Raw genomic sequence first — 22,571 nt, 5'->3', positions numbered from 1 at the left:
ACTTAACCACTCAGCTCTGGGGCCGGCCCCTAGAACGATCTTTTTAGATGTGTGAGATCACATCACTCCTCTTTCAAGACCCTTCAGTGGTTTCCCATCTCAGAGTAAAGGCCAAAATACGCCCCATTAAGTTTCCACATGATCTGGAAACAGGGTTCCATCCTGACCTCATTTACTGCCGCTACCCCCTGCTCATTCGCTCTCTCGTTTCCAAACACACTGACCTCTTACTGTTCTCAGACACACTCCCTCTCGGGCTCTTTGGCCACAAAGCTCTTCTCTCAGATATCTGCATGGCTCATTCCTTTACTTTCCTCAGTGCTACCTTCTCAATGAGGCCTTCCTTTGACACCCTAAAATTTCAACACCCTCCTCAACTTCCTATTCCTCTTCCTGTTTCATTTTCTTCCCTAGTACATATATACCATTGTCTAACATACTGTATATTTCATTTTTCTCATTTTGTTTTCCCCACCTGAATATAAACTCTAAAAGCTAGGGATTTGTTTGGTTCACTGCTGTCTCCCCAGCATCTAGGACAATGCCTGGCACATAGCAAGCATTAGAATACTGAAGCCCAGAAAGATGAAGTTACTTGTCCAAGATTACATAAGTGATAAAGAATAGAGCTGAAATTTAAACCCAAGCAGTGTGACTCAAGTTTATGCTCTTAAGCTTGAGAAATGGGCTCCATCACAGAGGGGTTCAGGACAGGCACAGAGGTGCAGTAAGCCTGGCAGACCCCTCCACCTTCCTCCTGCAATGGAGACAGGTCGCCCAGGGCTCAGGTCCAGCCTCAGTACCTGGGCCAAAGGTGGCCCTGCCCAGGATGCTACTGGGGGCAAGGCCAGTGTACTGATGCCCCCCAGTGGCTAGGGTGGTAAAGAACAGACAAAATATAGCCTTCAGGCTGAAGTCATGTCTGGGTGGGGGACCTGTTTGAGGCTTGACCCCAGTCTCTCCCCTCACAGAAGACACAATACAGGGCATGGGCATAACAGATCTTTATTTTACCAGAAGGGACAGGTAACGGGGCAGGGCAGCATCCAAGTCCCATACCAGACACGCAGCATCCACATGCAGGAAGAGCTACACAGGCTGGGGCAGGGCCAGGGGTAGGGGACTTGGACCGTAGAATACCCACAGCACCCTGGCCAGGATGCTTGGGTCCTGGGCTCTTCTGCCTCCATTAGGGCAAGGAGACAGAGGACTGGGCTGCTTCCCCATGGCTGGAACTCTATCACTCTGGCCAAGAAGGATGGCACAAGGGGTATGGAGTCTGGCCAGTCAACAGCACTTGGTTCTGTACAGGGTTGGCACAGTCTTGCCCACTGGAAGGGCCTGGGCCTGATACCCAGGACAGCGCAGCCCTAGCAGGAAGAGGGTCTACACACTTTCTAGTCCCCAACAGGGCTAGACCCTGATCCCGCAAAGGCTTAGGAAAGTTGGGACCAAGCCCCACTCCACCCAGTAGGGACGTGTCCATGAAAGGGACTTCCCTGAGCACAAACAGGGGCCTCCTAAGGCAGTAGTAAACCGAGGGAGCTGTTATAGACAGGAGGCCTTGCCTCTGTGCCCCTGGGGTAGGGGACAGAGAGGGAAGGGATGAAAGCAGGCCTGGGGCCGGAGAGGGGTGAAGTGAAGAGCAATGGCCCTGGGCCTGCAGGCCATGGCTACCTAGGCCTAGAGGGCCAGAGTGGGTGAGGCTGGGGGCTTCCTGGGGCAGGGTGGAGGACTGGGAAGACCAGGCCAGGACAGGGGAGGTTGGCCATCCTACCCAGACCCCCTGCACCCATGCTGAACTCTGGCCAGGGCCACAGGGAGGATGGACAGATACACAGAGAACTTCAAGGCACCAGGATTCGGAGGAGCAGCAGGGCCACCTCCCAGAGACAGACAGTGATTATAATAAACATCTTTAGCTTAAACTACATGATGTGTGTAGAGGGCGGGAGGAGAGAGGGAAGAAAACAGATAAATGAAGAGACAAACAGGGAGATGAAGGTGGAAGAGATAAACCAGATAAATATGGCAGTGAAAGTGAGGGTGTTGGGAAGAGGAGAAGAGGAAGGAGACAGAGACAGGAGAGAAGGGAAGACAGCCAGAGAAGGCCTGCACACGCAGCACTTCTGGTCCCTACAAAATAAGGCACCAGAGTCAGTAACGCTCCTGTTGTCGCTGTGGTATTAAAACGAGTGCTGAAGGGAGAGGTGGGCAGCTGCTGAAGGGTGTGGGCCCTCAGGAGCCTCACACCTGTGCACTGGTGGCCTTCTTGATCAGGGGTATCTGCAAAGATGGGAGATGCCATGAGGCCCTGGTTCCAGGGTCCACAACTGTTCCACCTGGGCCCGTTCAATGGGCTGCCCAGGCAACCCCAGCACAGCTAGCTAGGCACACACCTGAGTCAGGTCCACGCCTGTGAGGGCATGCACAGAGGCAGGCAGCTCGGCCAGCAGTCGGTTCACTTCTGATGTCACCTTGCTGTTGTCCCCACTGAGGATCACAATCTCATCGACTTTGGTGAGTGGGGCAGCAATTTTGGCAGCAATCTAGGAGGCGGAGTGGGAAGAGAGCTTGGCTGGCGCCCTGACTCTGTCCACTTGCCCTGTCCAGCATCTCTCCCTCCCTTCTCCACCTCACCCAAACCCCAAAGCAACCTGGGTGGCTCTTATTTGCAAGCCAAGGTCAGAGAGGCCCAGTGGGCCAGGGATGAACCTATGCCTATTGTAGGGTTCCTGCCCCTCCATTGAGTATGCCCCTATCTAAACCTTCTAGTCAGCCTATTGCTGTGCTACTGACAAGGCCCAGAGAAGTTTCAGCACTTGCCCAGCAAGCCCCAGCCTGGGATGGGAGCCTCACCTCGGGCAGGGTCTCCAGCACCAAGGCCATCTTGGCTGCGTCCCCATATTTCTGGTAGGCCTCAGCCTTGAGTTTCATCCGCTCGGCCTCTGCCTTGCCCATTGCCTCGATGACTGCTGCCTCTGCCTCCCCGATTTTGCGGATCTTCTCAGCCTCTGCCTGTGCCAAGAGGACCTGCTTCACCCTGGGGGATTCCAGGCCAGACAGGATCAGTGGGAAGTGCCAAGGGCCCCTTAAGCCTTGCCTGGGGGCCAGCAAACCCTCAAGCCCTCTGCTCTGGCAGGTGTCAGGGGTGGGGGACCCATGAATGGGGGTGCCCTGGCCTTCTGGCTCTGGTCAGGGACAGGCCACTGGCTCCCAGGTCCAAATGAGGGGACTAACCAGGTTGCCGTTTGTGCCAATTATCATACTAAGCCCTCGAACCTCCTTTATCTAATTCAGTCTTCCTGACAACAATCCCATGAAGGAGGCAGGAATAAGCAGGTACGGAGGAGAAGTGGCTTGCAAACTGCGGTCAGGAGAGTGGAGGGAGTGCATGGCGGCAGAGGAGCTTGACTAGTCCCCCAGCTCTGGCACCCGGTGGCACTCACTTTTCACCCTCAGCGATCTGCTGTATGCGGTGGGCCTCGGCCTCGGCGGGGCGGCGCACTGTGGCAATGAGCTCCTTGTCTACACGCAGGATCTCCTGCGCCTCCACTGCAATCTGCTTCTTGCGCTGCACAATCTCAATCTCAATTTCTTCCTGCCGGATCTTCTGTTGCTCACGGGCCCCTTGTAGCTCATAGGCCAGCTGGGCCTCAGCTGTCTGCGGTAGGAGTGTGGTCAGCATGTCAGAGGCTGGCCACCAAGTTTTGAGCCCTGAGCCCCAACCCAGGATACCCTACAGCTTCTCACCTTGATGTTGACCTCCTCACTGAAGGCTGACTTTTGCAGCTCAAAGGCTCGTTTGGAGTCGGCAATCTTAGTGTCTGCCATAAACTTCACGTCCAGCATCTCTTTCTTGCACTCGGCTTCCTGGGAGCAGGAGGGGCAGGTGCTGGGGGTACCCTAAGCAACCATGGTCCCAGCACCCCTAGCTCCCTGTCCCTGGGGGCAGGAAAGAAAGCCCACGTACCCGGATGCCTGCATCCCGCTCGGCCTCGGCCACTCCGATGTCGGCATCTCTTTGTACCACGGCAGTCTGTGTCTTGCCCAGGGAGCTCAGATAGTCTACTTTGTCATACACGTCCTGGGGAAGGAAGGGGGAGTCATCGCTGGGAAGTCATAGGCACAAAAGTGCCCCTCCTGCCAAGCCCCCTGCTCCCAGATGGACACGGCAGGTTGGCTACAGCCCTCCCATCACACTGTACCTTGATGGTGAAGCTGAGGATCTCGATGCCCATGCGGCCGACGTCAGGGGCTGCCACCTCCCGCACCAGCTTGGCAAACTGGTCCCGGTCTTGATAAATCTGCTCCACAGTCAGGGTCCCTGGGGGCAGAGGAATCATGGGCTGGCTCCCTAGGGGCGCAACCAGCTGGGAAAGGGAAGAGGTGTGCAAGTAGAGGCCTGAGGGTATGCAGGGGTTGGGCAGTCTGAGCTGGGTCTTCTCCTTAACAGTGTATAACACTGAGCCTCCTCCTGCAGGGTCCAGGCTGGGTGAGGAAAAGTGTCCTCAGCAGCACCAGGTGCCTGCCCAGACTGGCAGCCCCTCAGCCCATCTCAACGCCCTCCCTTTCACTCAAGTCACCTGAAGTTTTCGAAGAAAATACTTGAGGGAAAATGTTTCAGCTTTTCAGCTAGAAACCTCAGTGGGACTGACAGACCCCCTGCTCTGCCCCACCCCATTCCATGGCCCTGGCCTGGGGGCACTGTGAGGCTCCTGGAAGACAGCAGAGGGGTCCCTGGTGTGGGCAGGGCCTCACCAAGGATGGAGCGCAGGTGCCCCTCCAGGGTCTGCAGCACGACATTCTTGATGTCCTGCACGTTCTTGCCCAGGAACTGCTCGCAGGCCACGGCCAAGAGCTCCTTCTCTGTCATGATCTTCACCTGCCGGAGGTCACAGAGGTGCCTGAGCCAGGCCGGCGGGAGGCAGACGGAGGCCCCAGACCCAGAGGTGTGGAGGATGGTGGCTGGCCCCTCCCCTCCCTTTTCAGACCTGGAGGCCTAGGGGGCAGCGGGGTGTCGGCGGGGGGGGGGGGGCGGTGAGTCTGCCTGAGGCCTCTAGTGGGGAGAACACACAAGGAATTCTTAGACTGAGAAATTTCATCTCCACTGGCAGCCCCAGGGCCTGGTATGGCCTCTCTCCTGGGCATTTGGGGCTTGTCCCTCCACCCCTCCAGCCCACTCACTGTTCCCTCATTAACCAATTCCTCTCTTACAGGCTCCTCACAGGTGGGAGACCTGCAGGCTCAGAGGCAGTGAGTGCAAAAAGAAGAATGAACAAGAGGGACATAGACAGACTAGGAAAGAGCCTGGACAGGGCAGGAGACAGGTCCAGGGGGCTCCCACCGAGGGTGGGCATCCTCCTGCCTTTCCTTCCTGAGGTACTAAGCCAACACCCCCTCACCAGAGGCCTATAATACAGTTGAATCTCGCTGCCCTGTGAAGTTGAGAGGTGGACTAGAGCAGGAAGCCCCTCACCCAGGCACCGAGCTGAGAATATAATGCAGCTCAGAGCTCCTCTGCCTCACGCGGCCTTGTCTTCTGGTCCCTACCCCTTCAGCCCCTACCCAGGGAACAGGGAAGGCCTGGATTCTGGGGTGGCATTTCCGACACCTGCAAAGAATGGGGTGGGGTTAGTGAGACAGCAGCCCTCAGCACTGGTTCTGTCCCTCGTGGGCCTGCTGAGGAGAAAAGGGATGTCTGTTAGTCCTGCTGGGTGGCCAAGGGGCCGACTAAGCACGTTCCAGTGGTGACGAACCTCTCTGAGAAGGGGGGATGAGGGCAGGGACACTGGAGAGAGACTGCCCCTGGCTGCCGTCCTCTCCTCCTCCCCCCAAACCCCAGCACGGGCACGAGGCAGCTCAACGGACATGCGCAGGGCTGCTGAGTTACTATACCTGGGCGACACCCGTCACAGTTAAAGCTACCCCCTCGGCCGTCTCTACGTCCTCGCAGCGGGGCTGTAACGTCATAATCTCTAGGGAAATCCTGCCAAGAAATGCAAAACAGGGGCATGGGTCTGGGGGCCCAGGGCCTGGGGCGTGGGCGAAGAGTCCAATACCTCACTACTCCTGCTGGGACGGGCCAGGGGTCCTGTTTCGGAGGAGGGCAGCGAGGACTCTCCAGGGGGTCGTAGTTGGGAATATGTGAGAAGGAGATGGTGAGAAGGCAAGGCGGGGGTGGGAGGCAGGGTGGGGTGCAGGTTGCTCCAGGGGAAGGAGTGTAAGTGTGTGCCCATGTGCACACATGTCCTCTGCTCAAAGCAGCCTGGCTTGAAGAGTGGAAAAGAAGTAGAGAAGTGGTTGAGGGTGGTCTGGGCTGGTGCGGAGTGGGGAGAGTTCAGGGATATGTGTGTGTGTGTCCTGGGACAGCAAAAGTGCTGGTATCCAGGCTGTGCTGTGTAGGTCGTCCATGGGTGCCATCTGCACATCCTCCACAGCCCTCATCTGTTCCCCAGGTCTGCTCAGCATCCCAGGATGCCCCAAGAGGTTGCCTAGAAAGCTCTGCCTGAAAGCCTGGCATGCTGGGAGTATACCCACTGCTGGGCCAAGATGGAAATGATCCTGCATCTGCTTTTGCCAGGGAAGCCCTGCCTGGTCCCTCTACCTGGTAACAGGCTATGACTTGAAGCCTATCCTCTGGGGTTGGGGCCAGGTGGGTTAAGCAGGGAATGAGGGCTAGAGTCACATTAGAGCTTCCTGGCCAAGGAGCACTAACCCTAGAAAGACCTCTTCCACCAGACAAATCTGAGTCCTCAAGCGTCCACGTCGCCCAGCTTAAAAGGGACATGGGCATTTACAGTTGTTTCAAGAAGAGTAGTGGGGGGCCGGCTCCGTGGCTGAGTGGTTAAGTTCGTGTGCTCCACTTCAGTGGCCCAGGGTTTTGCCGGTTTGGATCCTGGGTGGGGACATAGCACCGCTCCTCAAGCCACGCTGAGGCAGTGTCCTACATGCCACAACCAGAAGGATCCACAACTAAAAATATACAACTATGTACCGGGGGACTTTGGGGAGAAGAAGGGAAAAAAAAAAAAAAAAGGTAAAGAAGAGTAGTTAGTTTGGAGGGGGACAGGGCTGCTTTAGACGGGGTGTCAAGGGAGGCCAGGACCCTACCCATCCCACACAAGGTGCCCGAGCTTCTTCTCAGGCCTCTGTACTGAAGCCTGCCCTCCCATGGCTACCAGGGGCAGGTGAGATGGGGATGGTCCCCTTCCCGATTAGAGATAGCAGGATGGGTGAGGAAGGGTGTGGTGGGGCAGGGTTTTCGCCTGAGAAGGCTGAAGGGCAGTTTCATGCACTGTGAAGGGGATGAGTAAGAAGAGGTTTAGGTGTCTTTCAGCCTGGGGACCCACCAACACGTAGGCTCTGAGGGGACATGGGTTTCCTGATGTTCACTGCTGTATCCACAGTGCCTGGAACTGGGAAGGTGCACAATACAGAGCTGGTGAATGAAGCAATGAAGATGGGAACCTGCACGTTACAAGAAAAGCTCTTGGAGTTACTGAACGCCCTGGCTCAGGAATGGGTTTCATCAGCTCCAGCTGCACGGCAACAAAGAGTGAGACACCAGGTCAGTTGCTTTCTGAAGTGAGATCGTATTCATAAAAAAGCCTGGGATTCTCTAGCACTTCTTTTCCAAAAATTCCACTGTGCCCTCATAGCATTTTACTTGCCTTTCTAATATCCTAACAAGGCACAGAGAGAGCATGATTCTCCCCATTTTACAAATGGGGAAACTGAAGCCTAGCAACAAGAGATTTGCTCAAACGCCTCTCAACAGAATTAGGGGCAGGGAATGGCCAAGGCTCTTTTTGCTCAGGCCTGTCAAGGAGACTGGAGGGGGCGAAGGGGCTGGGGGAACAGAACTCCCCATGGAACCCATCTTTGGACCTTACAGGGAGGAGGGCTAGGGCTGGAAGCTGGGGTGTCTGCCTGGAGATGGGGCTCTGTGGTGCCCGGAGGACTAGGACTTCAGCAGGAGTAGTTAGGACTGAACCCTCCCTACCTGGACAGCCCAGCTCTGTCACATAAGAGCCTATGTCTCCTGCCTCAACTTACTCCCAATTTAGACTTGGCATCCAAGGACACTCACTGGCAGACTTGGGCAGAGTTTCCTTTTTTAAATTTTTTTATTTTTGAGGATGATTAGCCCTGAGCTAACTGCTGCCAATCCTTCTCTTTTTGCTGAGGAAGACTGGCCCTGAGCTAACATCCATGCCCATCGTCTACTTTATATGTGGGATGCCTACCACAGCATGGCTTGCCAAGTGGTGCCATGTCCGCACCCGGGATCCGAACTGGCGAACCCCGGGCCACTGAAGTAGAACGTGTGCACTTAACCGCTGCACGGGGCAGGCTCCAAGGGGCAGAGTTTCCATAATCCCTTGCTCTTTCCCCACTAGCAGCCCCAGTGGGCGTGGGAGCTGGGGATCTATAGGGATCCATCCTGGCACCCAGAGCAGCAGAAGTGGGAGCAGAGGGGATGGAGGCACACCCTTAGGAGGGGAGTCCACCTGGCTTCTGCCTGCCAGGCCCTGTGGGGCAGGAAGAGAGAAGGTTAGACACAGAGGAGGAAGCAGGTGGGTTATTACCTGTGCAACCCCTGTTACGAATAGCGGGACCCCCTCCGACGTCTCAATATTCTCACAGCGACACAGGATGGTCATAACCTCCAGAGACAGTCTGAGGAGCAGCCAGGGGGTAGGGAGAGGTAGGGACAGGAAAGGGTAGGAGGGGACACAGCAAACACACACAGTGGTTACCAGACAAGCACTGATGCCTGATGCCTGATGCCTGGGGGTAGGGCGGGTTGTTCTCGATACTTCAGCTCCCCACTGCCAGCTCAGCCTAGGGCTGTAAGTGGACAGACACACACCCTTGCTGGCCTGAGGCCTCTGGGTCTCTTCTTTGGCCCCCATACCCTTCCAAGGAGGAGCTGCTGGGCTGGGTGGAAAGCCTGCTGATGCCCTGGGCCCAGGACCTGAGGTTGGGAGGCCTGTGCACAGGGCATTCAGGTTGCCCACCACCTCACTTGCCCAGGAGATTCCTGGCACAACCTGGGAGACTTAGCTTCAACTCCATCCTCCAAACACAGGCAAACCTGTGTTTCCAGAAATTGGGAGGGGGAGGCCACTCCGGGGATTAATGAGCTACAGCAAATGCCAAATCCTGCTCTAGGCACAAACCCTCAAGGTTTGTGCTACATATCACTAAGAAGGCAAGTTAGGGCCAGAAAAGCCCAAAGAAAACTTTGAATTTTCTGTTTGGGGGTGTGTGTGTGTGAAGGAAGGCTGGGGAGAAAGTGTGCCCCTGCTAGAATATTCACAGGGACGACTGGGAGATGATGGAGTAATTCCGTTAGGAATTTCCCAAGTTGGGCACAGGCAGAGAAGAGAGTCATGGCAAAAACAAACTACTTGAAGCTACAAGCTACTAGCTAGGCCTCCCTAGGGCAGCGTGTGCGCGTGAGTGTGTGTAGGGTGGTGGTCCAGGCAGAGGCCAGGCTGTGGACATTGTGGAAGGTTTCCTTAAACCAGAGGAAGGAGGACAGAGGCTGAGGCTAAAGGAGCAGAAGCAGATGGACTGCGGGGATGTGAGCAGTAGGCAATGTGGAGCCCCCACCTCAGCTCTCACAGTGCCAGCAGGTGTGCACAGAATGCCTTCATTCAAGCACCTAACACTAGCACCCTTGGGCCTGAGAGGACTCTCAATCCAGCTCAGACAGGAAACCACCAAGCTCTCTTCTGGGGAAGGAGGAGAGAGAGAGACAGGGGAAAGGGAGGGAAGGAAGGAGGGAAGGAAGGAGGGAAGACAGGAGGCTGCAGCTCAGATGCCAGAAGTGGAGGAATCGCTCAGGTAAGGGGGAGAGAGCAGTGCACACCAGGGCCTCAGGATAGTACAGGACATGGCAGCAAAGTGCAGCAGGAGGGGCTTCACTGAGTCTGGAGAAGAATGGCTGACACCAAGGGCAGGTGACATGAAGGATGGCTGCAGAAAGTAATCTGAAAGGGAGGCTGAGGATCCAGGCTGGGTTAGAAACTCTACACTGACCTAAGAGGCTCCTGCTGGCCTAGGGAAATAAAGGCCCACTCTTGTGGAGATGTCCCCCAAGCAGACTAGGGGTTGGGGAAGGGGCTGCCCCCAGAACAGGGCCCAAAAGGGGAGGGGCTGCAGGCTCAGACTGCACAGCAAGTGGAACCAGAGCAGGATGCTGAGACTGGGTGTGTGAGATCAGTTTCCTAGGACGAGGTGCAAGGCCCTCCACCCCTCACTTCCAAACCTGCTGTCAGGGAAGCTTAGTCCTCCGGCCCTGGGGCTCTGCTCCCTGGAGCAAGAAGAGGGAGCAGGGGACCAAGATGTGGAGAAAGGGCTGCAGGGGTGTTGCCTCAGCAGTGGGGGCCCAGGACAGTTCTCTGGGCAAGTCAGAAACTCTCTGGGGTCAGCTGTAGGGCGAAGTGTTGGGACAGGAAGGACTCTGGTCCCAGGACTGCGTGGCATGTGAGGTGGGGTGGGGTGGGGTGGCAGTGTCTCTGGAAAGGGCACCCCAGGACTTTTCACAGGCCAACTGGCCCACTCAGGAGTGCCTAGAATCCTCCCGAGAGGAAGTTGTGACCAGGATTGATTACTCTCTGACACTTTTGGCCTTAGGCTAGAAGAGTCCTCCAGGGTCCCTCAGCTCAGGCAGGGCAAAGTGAGGGGAGAGACGGGAGAGTGGAGAGGGTTACTGGGAAATCAGTGAAGTTAAAAACTTGTGACATGCTTCCCATGCCCCTGACTCTAGTTGACACCCTCAGACCTCCTGAAGCCTCAAGCATTGGCAGCTCAGTGCAGCCATGGGGCTTCTTTCTCGTGGGGCTTAGGTGGAGGGGGATTTCCAGTGGAATCTCCATGACTCTCCCTTCGGGATGACCCCCCCGCCACCCCCGCCCATCCTGCTCTGCTGCCCTTGTTGCCTGGGTCCTAGCCTGGAAGGATCTGGGCCCCACCCCCATGTCCCAAAATCCGGAAGGGGTGATGGTGAAAGGTAGCTGGCTTGCCTCATCTCCTCCTGGGGGGCCAGTGAGGGTGGCAGGAAAGGCCCAGGCCAAGTCCAGCCCTGCCAGGGGCTCTGGGGAGCTGAAATCTCCCTACTTCTAGTAAGTCTTTCCAGACTGATTTAGGAGGTCGAGATCTGTCTTGCCCGGCGCCAGCCCCAACGCCTTAGATTTCTACCCATTGTCTCTAACCCGCCACTGTCACAGAGCCACTTCAGCCTGTACATCCATTCTCTGCCATTTAGCCCCTGCCTGAATTGTCCCAGGGCCTGCACAGGTAAGGGTGTGTGTAAGGGGTCTCTTCAGCCTTTCTTTCCTCCCTGCACCCACTCCAAACAGGGCATATAACTGAGGCTTCATAAATATAACTTTGAGCTAGAATCAGGGAATTGGGATTCTGCCTGGGCATGACCCTGAATTCTCCAGGACAGAAGTGATGCCTCCAATGGAAAAAAGCACACCCCTGAGGAGGAGGTGCCCACAGCAGACCTCTTCCATCCCTGTGCAACCCATGTTCCCTGCTTCTTAGGAGGCCCCTGCCCCCTAGAATGGAATGTGGCAAATGGTAGATGCCCTAGCTGACCTGTGGGGTGAAGGGGGGAAGACTGGAAACCCTTTTCTCCCTTGCCCACCCGGTTCCGGAGGCCCCAGGCCCTTACCTCTGAGTGTCGGAGATACACCACCACGCCCAGGCCCAGCCACCAAACACGTACTGTTTATAGTCGGAACCACAACAGCCCCCTGGAGAGCAAAGCAAACCACTGCTGGTGAGTCAGTTCTTGGGTGTGTCTACCCCCCATCCCTCCAAAAGCACTCTTGGGCCTTTACGGGCTCTGACACTTGATGACTCCCACTGTCAGGTGCCAGGTGCTGAGGGTGCATATAAATGGGAGACATGCCCTTAAGGGCCTTGGAATCTAGTTTAGTAGACAGGCAATTTGCATAAAAAGGGCATATCCAATGAGTGGTTCAGAATGCAAGTGCTTTCAGAGAAGAGAAGAGGTCAGTGGGCAGGAGTGAGCAGGAAAAGCTTCCATCTTTCATTCAACCATTCATTCAACAAAGAGTACTTTTCTGTGCTACGGAAACAGGGAGGAAGATACAATTCCTATCTTGAAGGAGATGACACTAGGATGAGGCACCTTTTCCTGAGAGGATTGTAATGCCATGCGATTCACCTGCTATCGGGGCAGGCACAGACAGAGGGAGGGAATGCAGGGGGTTGCCAACACTGGAAGGCTGATGGGAGGGAGGGCATCTCTGAGCCTAGGAAGGAGCCTTGCTCATGCCCAGCAGACACATCTCAGTGAGGCTGGTTATTCCCACATCTTTTGGAGTGACTTTGTTCCTCTTATGGGAGCAGATGGGAAAGGAAGGGCCTCAAAACAAAGGCCAGCTCATGGTACCAATGGGAGAAGTGAAGAGAAAGGGAAAGGATCTGAAAAGGAAGTGGTTCCTGGAAACTGCGTATCAGCTAAACAGAAAGTTGAATCTGGCCATGACCCAGGTTTATGCCGTAGCCACGTCTGGCATGTTCTCTATATAGAAAGGAGAAAAATCAGTTCCTGAAATTCTTGTCATGAACTTTCCTGCTAATGCCAAAATTACTCATCAAGTTCAAGAAAACTCTGGCAAAAGCTGGAGGGGCAGTTCACTTGCAGTGCAAAGATACAGGAAACGATTCAAAGGAAACGTGATTTGGGAAACAGCGAGTGGATGTCATCACTTCTGTGTTCACAAACTTGGGTCTTCAGGAAAGCCTCAGGGTGTGTTCCTCCCAAGATTAAGGGTCAGGGGTAGTTTCCAGTAGCTGGGTTACAGAGTCTCTGAGGACCCACAGCAGGGAACAGAGAGTCTTAGTTGTTAGGCCAGGGAGGTGGTGTGTGTGTGTGTGTGTGAGATGGGGGGTCACTTGGGGATTTAAGCTGGGGAGCGACAATAATACATCTGCATTTTAGAAACACCACTTTGCACAAGAGGAACATACTAGGGTCAAAGAGACCGGGTGGAAGCCTCTTGTGGTGACCCAGGCCAGACACAGTAGCGGTGCATAGTGGGCAAGTAGCTGAGCCAGAGGTCCAAGGAGCAAAGAGCTGCCCCGCAGTGTGAGTAGGGGTGGGAAGAGGAGGTCTTAGGTCTCTGTCTGCTTCTCTGTGGTGGAAATACCTGTCCACAGGGCTGCTGCTCAAGGTAAGCCACTGCAGGCTTCTCTACGCTGGGGAGTGGGGTAGAGGAGCCTCTAAGGACAAGCAGTCAATCTGAAACCCAAACCATGTCGAGATGCAGCGAAACTGGAAGAGAGGCAAAAATCACAGCTTTTTCCACTTCTTCTGGCCTGGTGGGAGCTGGGGCATGGCTGCCTCCAGTCAGCTCCAGGGGCTTCTCAATGTGCTGTGGAAGAAAGTGGTTGTGTGCGTGTGTGTGTGGGGGAATGGGGGCGGGAACCAGGGCGGGTGTCCATCCTTTACCTTTAACTCATTCTTTGACCTTGGAAGTGGGCTGCTGCAGTTCACGCTGGGCCTTGGCCAAGCCACATGACCAGGTTCCAGGGCTAGCAACAACAGGAAGCTGGGACTGCCAGGCTACCCCATTCTCAGCACCCTCTTCCCCTGGAAGGTATCTTCCTCCCAGCTTCCTGGTCACACTGAGCCTGAGCATCACTCTCAGAAGGGATACTTAGGTGCCCCTTCCTTGACCTCCCTAGCTCGCACTGTCCTGAGACCTGGAAGTTTCTCCTAATTCTATCTCACTTTTTCTAACCCAACTTGCTTTCCTTTGCCCTGTCCTCAAACAAGCTGAAGAATCACAACCCAGCCCAGGATAACCTCTGCCCTACTCAGCCCCCTTCCCAGACACAGCCTCACTCTGCCCTCTCAAGAACACTCTTTCCTTCCTGCCCCTCTTCCACCGTCTTCTTCCTACTATTCCAGAAGACACCATTCTCTACAAGGGGGATTTACTCTTTTTTGAGGCACAAACCCCCTTAGTAGTCCAGCAATGCCGGTATGTTCTTAAATGCATAAAATAAAATACATAAGAAATAAATCCTATTGGAAGTTGTCAAAATATTAAAACCAAATGTGTGATACTGTAAATTATAAGATCTAGTGGCAGGTCTAATAACTAGCTAAATTTCAATAGTGATGAGCAGAAATGACTTTTAAGGTTCTGCAACAACTGCAGTACGGTAGGAAAATATCTGCTAACGCTATCATGGACTGTTGCCGACATTCACATTCATAGGAAATGTGAAATTTCAGTAAGGTTCCTGAAAATAAAAATGTACCCCCCCCCATCCAAATGCACAGACGTCTAAATTCTATCCACAAACCTCAGGTTAAGAACCTCTGCCTATTGTAGAGAAGAGAGAAAGGTGTATGGTATTTGGATTTCCCTTTTAAATTCTCCAAAGCAGAAACAGAGAAAAAAGTTTTATGTTACAGAATGAAGGAGGGAGGTTAAACAACCAGAAGAACTTCCAGAGTTTTCAGGTGGAAAAGATGACCCTGAGGCGTATCCTCTTCCTGAAATGGGGCTGAGTGAGATGTCTCTGGACTTAGATGCCCAAGTAACCAGGTGGGGGCGGGCTGGCAGTGTTTGCTCTGCTCTCCTGGGAGTCCACCAGCAAGACAAAGATGCATCTCAGCTTGATGATCTCAAATCCCAAGGTACTATTATGCTAGGTATTATCTCTTGCTCTTCTCTCCCACTCTTCCTTGACTCCAGCACCCTCAATTCTCACCACAGCCTCCTACCCCCACCCCTAAAACAGCTTCAAAGCCAGCACTGCATTGGCCCCTGCCAGAGGACGAGGTTTCTGGCAACTGGAAAATACAGGGCATCTTAGGTGTTCCTCTCATCCCCCAGTCTCAAGGCTCTCCACAGGGACGGGAGCGAGCTTTTGTCTCCTCAGCCCAGAGTCTGGACTTCCAGAAACAAACTCCACAAGGAAAACAAAGTGCCATGCAGATTCGGGTTCTGAAAGCCTTCTTCAGGAGTCGGGGCTGGGAGACAGGCCTGGGTCTCGTGGAGGTGCAAGCTTGGCCTCAGCGCTCTCAGGGGGTCTCCCTCCAGGTCCAGAGACTGTCTCTGGTCTTTAGGGAAGTGAAGTATCTTACCTCCCCCGCAGGAGTAAGGGGTCAGGGAGAGTGGGGATTTCCTGTTCCAGTGGATTGATTGATTTTGAGATCCAAACCGAGCCAGAGGCCATGTTCCGGAGTAAAAGTTCCCAATGGATTTATCACACCTCCCCAAGTGTGGGCAGCTACAAGCCCTGGCCTAGCCCACCCCCTTCTCCCCACTTGTGTAGCTGGCCGTAGTAACTGCACACAGGCTAAAACCCGGCATTGACAGTGGGCAGGCAGGAAGGATTCCTGCAGCCAGCGGCCTCCACGCTGCCAGGAAACACCGCCCCTCCCCAGCACCTGTGAGCCAGGGCTGCCTAAGCTGACGGCTTCAAAGGCTTCAGCCACCTTCCAAGATACCCAAATATACGATTTAAAAAGCAGCCTTAAGGCCAGATACCTCTCCCCTCGCCAATACCGCAGTCCCCAAGCCCCGCCTAAGCGCACGGAAATGCCCGAACCTGCAGCATTAAGCAACCGGAGCGGCACAGCCGCTCGCCTTTCTCCACTCGCGGAGGCCGCACCCGCGTTTCCCAAGCGCCCAACGCCAGTCAGCCCAGCAAGCCCCAGCCTGCTCGGAGTTAACGGGTCTCACGGCGCCCGGAGGAAGCATCCGGCCCCGGGGCCCCTCCCCGCAGGCACTCGCCCTTCAGAGCCGCGCGACCCACCCCCGTCCCGGACGCCGGAATCTGGCCAAACCGCTGCGTTCCGGGAACCCCCGGTGCCCCCCTCCCGGAATGCCCCGGCGTCGGCTCGGGACCCCCCAGGCCACAGAGGGCAGATCCTGCTTAGGGAGGAGGCGGAGAAGGGGGCGGTAAACACGGGGAAACCGCGGCGGGAGGGGCGCCCCAGTGAGCGCTCAAGGGCGCGGGCCCGGGCACTGGGAGCATGGGGTCTCTCCTGGGAGGGTCTCAGGCGCGGCAGACTCGTCCCCACCCCGGGCCGGCCCCTCTCCGCCCGGCCACCGCCCCCAGCCCCCTCCTCACCCACCCGCCCCGGCACAGCCCCCGCCCAAGACGAGCCCCCTCACCTGAAACCACCAGCGCCTCGTTGGGCCCCACGGTGTGGCAATTGCCCATGGCGCCGGCGGGACTGAGGGCCCTGGGGGACCGCTGAGGCCTGGACAGCAGCAGCTGGCCCACACCCGGCGCCCGGCCGCGCCCAGCCTATCCCGCCACCCTCAGCGGCCGCCCGGCCAGCCCCTCGGCGGTCGCAGCCCCGCCGGAAGCGTAGCGGCAGAGGGCGGGGCCGGCGCGGCGAGAGAGGCGGCAACGAGCGCGGCCCCGCAGACAACACGCTTTATTGCACCGGGGCCGCCGTGCACCCGGGAAGGCCTCCCCCTGCTCCCACGGGGCGCCTTGGTGACGACCGCGCTGCCCTGCCTCACCGCCCGGCGCCCACCTACAGCAGTCGGCCCTGGAGTCCGGTGGCCTGGGTTCCAATGTCAGTCCCTGCTCTTCCGAGCTGAGAGACCTTGGGTGAGTCCCTTACCTCTGCAGCCTAATCCCGCCTGTGCAAAATGGGGGTAATTGAACTATCTGGCTACAGGTTGCAAAGGGACCGGTTCAGTAATTCTCCATGTTGGCAGTGCATCAAATTACAAATTCCCGGGCCCTCATCCAGAGCTGATCCGCATCACCAAGGGTGGGGCCTGGAAACATGAAATTCAAATTCCTGAGAAGCAGTGTCTGGCACATTACACTCCGCCTCTCAATCTGGAGATTCTCAGGAAGAAACAATCCCCCCATATTTCCTTCCACCAGGAAAAGAGCTGTCCAGGACATGACTTAAAGCCCCAGAAAGCAACCATGTGGGTAAAAATTGCAAACCCCTCAATGCCCAGGGAAGGCCTTGCACACAGCTAAGGCTTTCAAGGGCCACCAAGTGCCACAGAAAGCATCCCAGCCCGGGGGTTAGGAGCCTTGGCGCTCAGATTCAGCTTTAACCGGAATTCGGCGTGTGACCTTAGACAAGTCTGGTGAACTCTGAGGGCTGGGGTAGGGTTCAGAAACTGTGGGGTCCTCAGGGTGGGGGTTGCTCAAAGCAGATGGGGCCCGTGAGTCCTCAGGCTGGGAGTCTTCATCGGGCTCGGCATCCTCCCCAGGCCCAAGGCCTGCCAGCCTTTTGCTGGCCTGCCACAGCCGGTGAGCTGCCCGGTCGTCTCGGGCAGCTGGGGGCACCTCCTCTACACGGCAGTTGGCAAAGTATCTCCCACTGAGGGGCTCAATGCCCTCCTGTAGAGCGCAGTACAGGGGTGTCTGGGCACCCCCTCTCGGTGCCCGCAGCACTAGCCAAGCCAGTGGGCGCAAAAGTGGGCGCAGCCATCCGGGAACATGGCGTAGGAACAGCTCCGAGTTCACAGGCCCTGTGGACAGGAAGAAAGGAAGGAGGGGGAGAGTGGGTGAGGGCCCAGGGTAAGAGCAGCGAGAACACAGCTAGAAGGGAGTGGGGAACAGAGTCCAGTTCCCAGGAAACCAGGGTAGTATTTACCAGGCATTCAGGGCCCCTACAAGGTGGCCTCACTTATTTCCAACAGCAAGCTTCCTCCTCTCCATCGAAACTCCTTGGACATCCCCATCTCCCAGATTTTGCTCACCCTGTGTCCCCTGCCTCAAACAATTCTGTCTCTCTCCATCTTTTCTACTAGCCCAAACCTTGGTCTTTTGATTAACCAGCAAACATTTACTAACATCTGACCAGCCACTGTTTGGACATTAGAGATATGGAGTGTAATAAAGGCTGGATAAGGGTTAGTTGTAATTATTATCGTCACTATTATAATTAATAATGAGCCTAGGCAATGACTACCTAAAATGTAATATGGTAAAAAGGGTAGGGCAGGATCTTGTTATCCTGTAACCTGTTCTCAACATGCAGGGACGGGTCTTCATCACTTGTCTCAAGCAAACTATTAGCCAAGATGCTTATAGTGGACCTCCAGAACCCAGATGACCCAGCCCATCTCTATGATGTAATCTCTTGCCACTTGTCCCCTCTCACTCTGTTTCAGCCACCTAAGACTCCCTGTTCTTTCTCAAACACACCAGGCACTTCTGCCTCAGGGCCTTTGCACTTGCTCTTTGCTCTGTTCTTTATACTCTTCTCCCCAGAAAGCCACATGGCTCATTCTCTCATCTCCTTCTGGTCTCTGCTCAAATGTCACCTTTGCAGATATGTCTTCCTTGACTGCCATGGATGAAATAGCACCCCTGTCATTTCAGATTTCTCTTACCCTGTTTTATCTTTCCCTATAGCACTTTATCATAACCTGTCTTTGTATTTATTTATTAGCTGTCTCCCCCTCCCCTAAACTAGAATGTAACTACAAGGATGGGGTCTTTATTTTGTTCACTGCTACATCCCTAGCATGGAGATTAATGCCTGGTACATAGTAGGTACTCAGTAAATGCTTCTTGAATGAATGAATAATCATTGGCTAGCATCATTAGCATCATATTGGAGTCAGTTCAGTCATTTGAATGGCTCCTTGGGGTGAGAACCTGGGCCTTATTTGTTGCCATATCCTGACCAGTAGTCAGCATCCAAGCTTGTGGTGTGAGAGGAAGAACCCAGAAAAGGAGAGCCTGGTTCCAAGATCAGCAAGGACCATGTCTCTCCTTGGACCATGCTTCCTTTCTGCTCTGCAATTCTGCGGCTCAGTGAGAGGCTGGGGGAGCACAGGATGGGGCGAGGATGGGAGAGGGCGAATCAAGGCAAAGTATAGCAGCCAAAGAGCCAGGCCTCACCTGGGTGGGCGGCATAGCAGGTGACGCCAGTGCCCTCAAGCTGAGTGGCGAGCTCCCGGGCAAACAGTACGTTGGCCAGCTTACTGTCAGCATATGCTCGCAGCTCCTGCCGCCAGCCCACCACTGGGCGGTTCAGGCGTGTGAAGTCCAGACGCCCTCGCCGGTGGGCAGCTGAGGATACCACAACCACCCGGCTAGGGGCGCAAGCCTTCAGCCGGGGCAGCAGCAGATGTGTCAGCAGGAAGGGGCCGATGTGGTTCACTCGCAGCAGCAGGTTAAAGGGCTCTCGAGTCCGGCCACAGGAACTGATCCCTGGGGCAGGGGCTAGGTGTGAGCAACTGCTCCAGAGGGATCCCCACAGGCCTCAGTGTCCCCGTCTGTGAGATGCTGGCAGGGGGCATCCTTCCCACGTGTCCACTGGCCCCCGGCAAGGCCTGGCTGGAGGGGACAGCTGCCCCTGGCCACCCACCGCCCCCCTGCAGGGCCTGCTGCCCCTCACCGGCATTGTGGATGAGGATGTCCAGCCGTGGCTCAGAGCTCAGGAAGGCGGTGGCAAAGGCCCGTACAGAGGCCAGACTGGCCAAGTCCAAGGCCATGAAGATGACCTCATTGTTCCCACTCTCCTGTGAAGCGGCAAGGGCCCGGCTTGTCACCAGGTACCTCTCTCCTCTTCCCTCTCCCCAGGCACCAAATTCTGAGTCCACCCCCTCCGATTGCTAAGATCTGCCCCTATGCATTAGAATGTAGTGGATAAGGGTGTAGACTCTGGAACGAAATCTTGACTTTGCCTCTTTCTAGAGTGTGAGCTTGGGCAGGATACTTAATCTCTCTGGGCCTGGTTCTCTCACTGTAAAATGGGAATAATAATAATAGTGCCTATCTCATAGAGTTGTGGTGAGGATTAAATGGTTAATATATGTAAAATACTTAGAACAGTGCCTGGCACACAGTCAGCACTGTGTAGGTGCCTGCTATCATTAACATTATCATACCCTTTGCCTATTATTGCTTTCCCTAAAATCTACAACAGACTTCTTAACTGGTCTCCTCTAACCCACTCTTGCCCCCTCCAGTCCAGGCACCATACAGCCACCAAGGGGTTCGTTCCAAAAGGCTATTCTGACAGTCCAGACTCTGCTAAGGACCCTCACTGGATCTCCACTGCCCATCCTATAAAATCTGATCTCCTCAATAGAGTCTCTAAGGGCCTTCAGAACCTGGCCCTGGCTCAGAGCCTCCAGCCCCTTCATTTTTCCTCTTTTCCTCATATTCTGAGCTCCAGCCTCATTAAACCTTTTTCGGTTTTTTATATCAGACCAATCTTGCCCCGGGGCCTTTGCTTATTCTGTTCCCTCTGCTGTTCCCTTTCCCACTGTTTCATTAGTGTAACTTCTACCGATTTTTAAACGTCTCAGAACAGCAATTACTTCCTTCAGGGAGCCCACTCCCCAGCTTGGGGCTGGTTCCCCTTCCCCGTGTGACTAGAACACCTGTGCACGCCCTCTTCTGCACCTAACGAACCAAGCCGCACTCTCCTTTCAGGGGCTGGGTCCCGCTGAGCCGCCCCGCTCACCTCTCGGTGTCCCGGTGTGTCTATCCAGCGCTCCCGGCCCGCCCGGCTGGCCCCGCCCCGCCCTCCCTCACCTGGCGGAGGTCGAAGGCGGCCGCCTCTCCGCGCTCCCGGCTTCGGCAGGCCAGCACCACGCGCGCTCCCCGGCGCGCCAGCTCCAGCGCCGTCATCTTCCCGATGCCGCTGTTGGCGCCTGCGGGCGGCGGGAGGGAGCTGCGCTGAGCCGGCCGGGCCGCCGACCCCGCCGCCCGGGCCTCCCGGCCGCCCGCCCGCCCGCACTCACCGGTGACCACGGCCGTGCGGCCCCGCAGGCTGGCGATGCCGCCGCACGGCGGGGCCTTCACCAGGTTGTAGTAGACGAGCACGTAGGCGCCCAGCAGTAACCCCGCGCCTAGCAGCAGCGCCTCCATGCTGGCCGCGCCTCCAGGCTCCCCCCAGGCCCCGTGCCGGCAGGGTCGCCCCCCGGCCGCTGTCAATCCGCTCCGCACGGGCCTGGAAGGGCACTGGGCGAGCGCGGGCCTCCCAAAGGCGGAGGCGCAGGCGGAGGCGGAGGCGGGGGTTAGGGCAGGGGTGTGTGTGTGCGTGCGTGTGCGCGCGGACCCTGCGAGCGCCCTCTAGGCGCGCGTCTGCGTCCTCTGGGTGTATGCCTGTGCGAATACCTTCTAGGTGTGTGTTTGGGCCCTCGGAGCGCCCTCTAGGTGTGTTGCCTGCGTGAACTCCTGGATGCATGTATGTGTGCACAGGCACCCTGGGAGTGCCCCCTAGGTAGGTACATGCACCCACATACTCTGTGAGTATGTGAATGACTTTTTGGTGTGTAATGTGCCCATGGGCCCTGGGATCGCTCTTCAGGTCATGTGCATGCCTCTGGATCCTGTGTGTGTGTGTGTACTTGTGGGTGTGCGTGCCTGCGTGAGCACCTTTTACATGTTTGTGCCCATGCGGGCTGAGAGTGCCTCCAGGTGTGTGCATGTGTCTATAGTCTCTGCCAATGTGTGTGCTTGAATGAACATCTTCGTATTTACCTGTCCTTTGTGCGCGTGCCCTGTAGCTAAGGCCTTGCAGGAGGAGCTAACAGGGTGTGTAAGCCCTCTGGGTGTCAGTATGTAGCACAGTCCTTGCCTTCTGGAGGGGCGTGTGTACGTGAATGCTGTTATGTCCGAGAGAGTGAGTCTGGTCCTGGATGCCTTGCTCTCCGTAAACAAGCCCTTCAGTTCCTTTCCTCACATCCAGCCCTCAGCTTCTAGGACTCTTCCCAGTTCTTCCCATAGAGGCCAGAGGTGACGGTAGTGTGTTCAGGGTGGCACCATCAGTTAAGGGCTGTCAACTCTCATTTCTTAGCTATCTGTATCCCTCTGCCTCTGCCCCACCCCCTCCATTTCTGAAGGGAAACAGGAAGAGACAGGGGGTAAAACCGGTTATTTAATCCTCAGGAGGAAATTTGTCTCTGGAATGGTTCTCACCGGTGGTAGAAATAAAGAAGCTCCATTACTCAATGGAAGAAGTAACTATGACGGCAAGGTGGGTGGGGACAGCTAGGGATGCATGGGCAAGGGTATTCCTGGCCAGGTGACTTGCCAGAAGAATGGACCTTGCCTGAGAAACCTAGTATAGTTTAGCACCCATTGTTTGGCATTTATGGTGTGCCCAGCAGTGTGGTTAGCCGTGAAAATATGGAGCAGAACAATATATGCTTCTGCCTTTAAAGAGTTCAAGAAGCCCACCAGGGCAGGGGGAGCAGAGTGGTGGTGACAAAGCTAGGCAGGTAGATGGAAGCCAGGAACAGACCTCAGGCTCTAGGGGAAGTTTCCTATTTAGCTGCACTATGGATTCAGGGTTCAATTATAGATGCTGTGGGATGAGGCTAGAGATGGAATATTGATGAAACAAATGCATGCATTCTCCATCCCCAAGGCAAAATCCTGACATGCCAACAGGTCCCACCTACTCAAACAGCGCTGGGATAGACACACAAGTGCTATCGAAGGAGTCAGAGACTGTCTTCAGGAAAAACTTCTGGGAGCAAGTTTGTCACATAATGTCTGAGAGGAGGAAAGGATGGAGTTTGGTTTAATAAGAGAGTTCTCAGGGCCTTAAA

The 22,571-nt window shown here is 55.6% G+C and overlaps 2 protein-coding genes across 10 annotated transcripts; both read right to left on the bottom strand.

Moving 5' to 3' along the window:
- Positions 1–989: 989 nt before the first annotated feature.
- On the bottom strand, positions 990–16,466 carry FLOT2 (flotillin 2). 9 transcript variants are annotated; one of them, XM_044744714.2, is made up of 13 exons: positions 16,188–16,388; positions 13,200–13,324; positions 11,693–11,774; positions 8,592–8,682; positions 5,899–5,989; positions 4,762–4,885; positions 4,209–4,327; positions 3,974–4,087; positions 3,754–3,873; positions 3,450–3,664; positions 2,860–3,043; positions 2,400–2,549; positions 990–2,286 (listed from the first exon to the last, which is right to left on the bottom strand). In XM_044744714.2, the coding sequence occupies exons 5-13, from the start codon at positions 5,971–5,973 to the stop codon at positions 2,248–2,250; spliced, it is 1,140 nt and encodes a 379-aa protein (XP_044600649.1). In that variant the 5' UTR covers positions 5,974–5,989; positions 8,592–8,682; positions 11,693–11,774; positions 13,200–13,324; positions 16,188–16,388; the 3' UTR covers positions 990–2,247. The 9 variants fall into 9 exon arrangements, with proteins under 9 accessions (XP_044600649.1, XP_044600648.1, XP_070338795.1 ...); XM_044744713.2 differs by lacking the exon at positions 8,592–8,682; XM_070482694.1 differs by lacking the exon at positions 13,200–13,324 and having other exon boundaries at positions 16,188–16,386.
- DHRS13 (dehydrogenase/reductase 13) lies at positions 16,442–21,077 on the bottom strand. Its single transcript, XM_044744718.2, has 5 exons — positions 20,757–21,077; positions 20,548–20,666; positions 19,403–19,526; positions 18,904–19,215; positions 16,442–17,522 (listed from the first exon to the last, which is right to left on the bottom strand). The coding sequence occupies exons 1-5, from the start codon at positions 20,881–20,883 to the stop codon at positions 17,071–17,073; spliced, it is 1,134 nt and encodes a 377-aa protein (XP_044600653.1). The 5' UTR covers positions 20,884–21,077; the 3' UTR covers positions 16,442–17,070.
- Positions 21,078–22,571: the final 1,494 nt, after the last annotated feature.

Source organism: Equus asinus, chromosome 13 (assembly GCF_041296235.1).
Source record: "Equus asinus isolate D_3611 breed Donkey chromosome 13, EquAss-T2T_v2, whole genome shotgun sequence".
NCBI lineage: Eukaryota > Metazoa > Chordata > Mammalia > Perissodactyla > Equidae > Equus > Equus asinus.
Note: the sequence above shows the minus strand (reverse complement) of the source record. Positions and strands in the feature narration are given on the sequence as shown.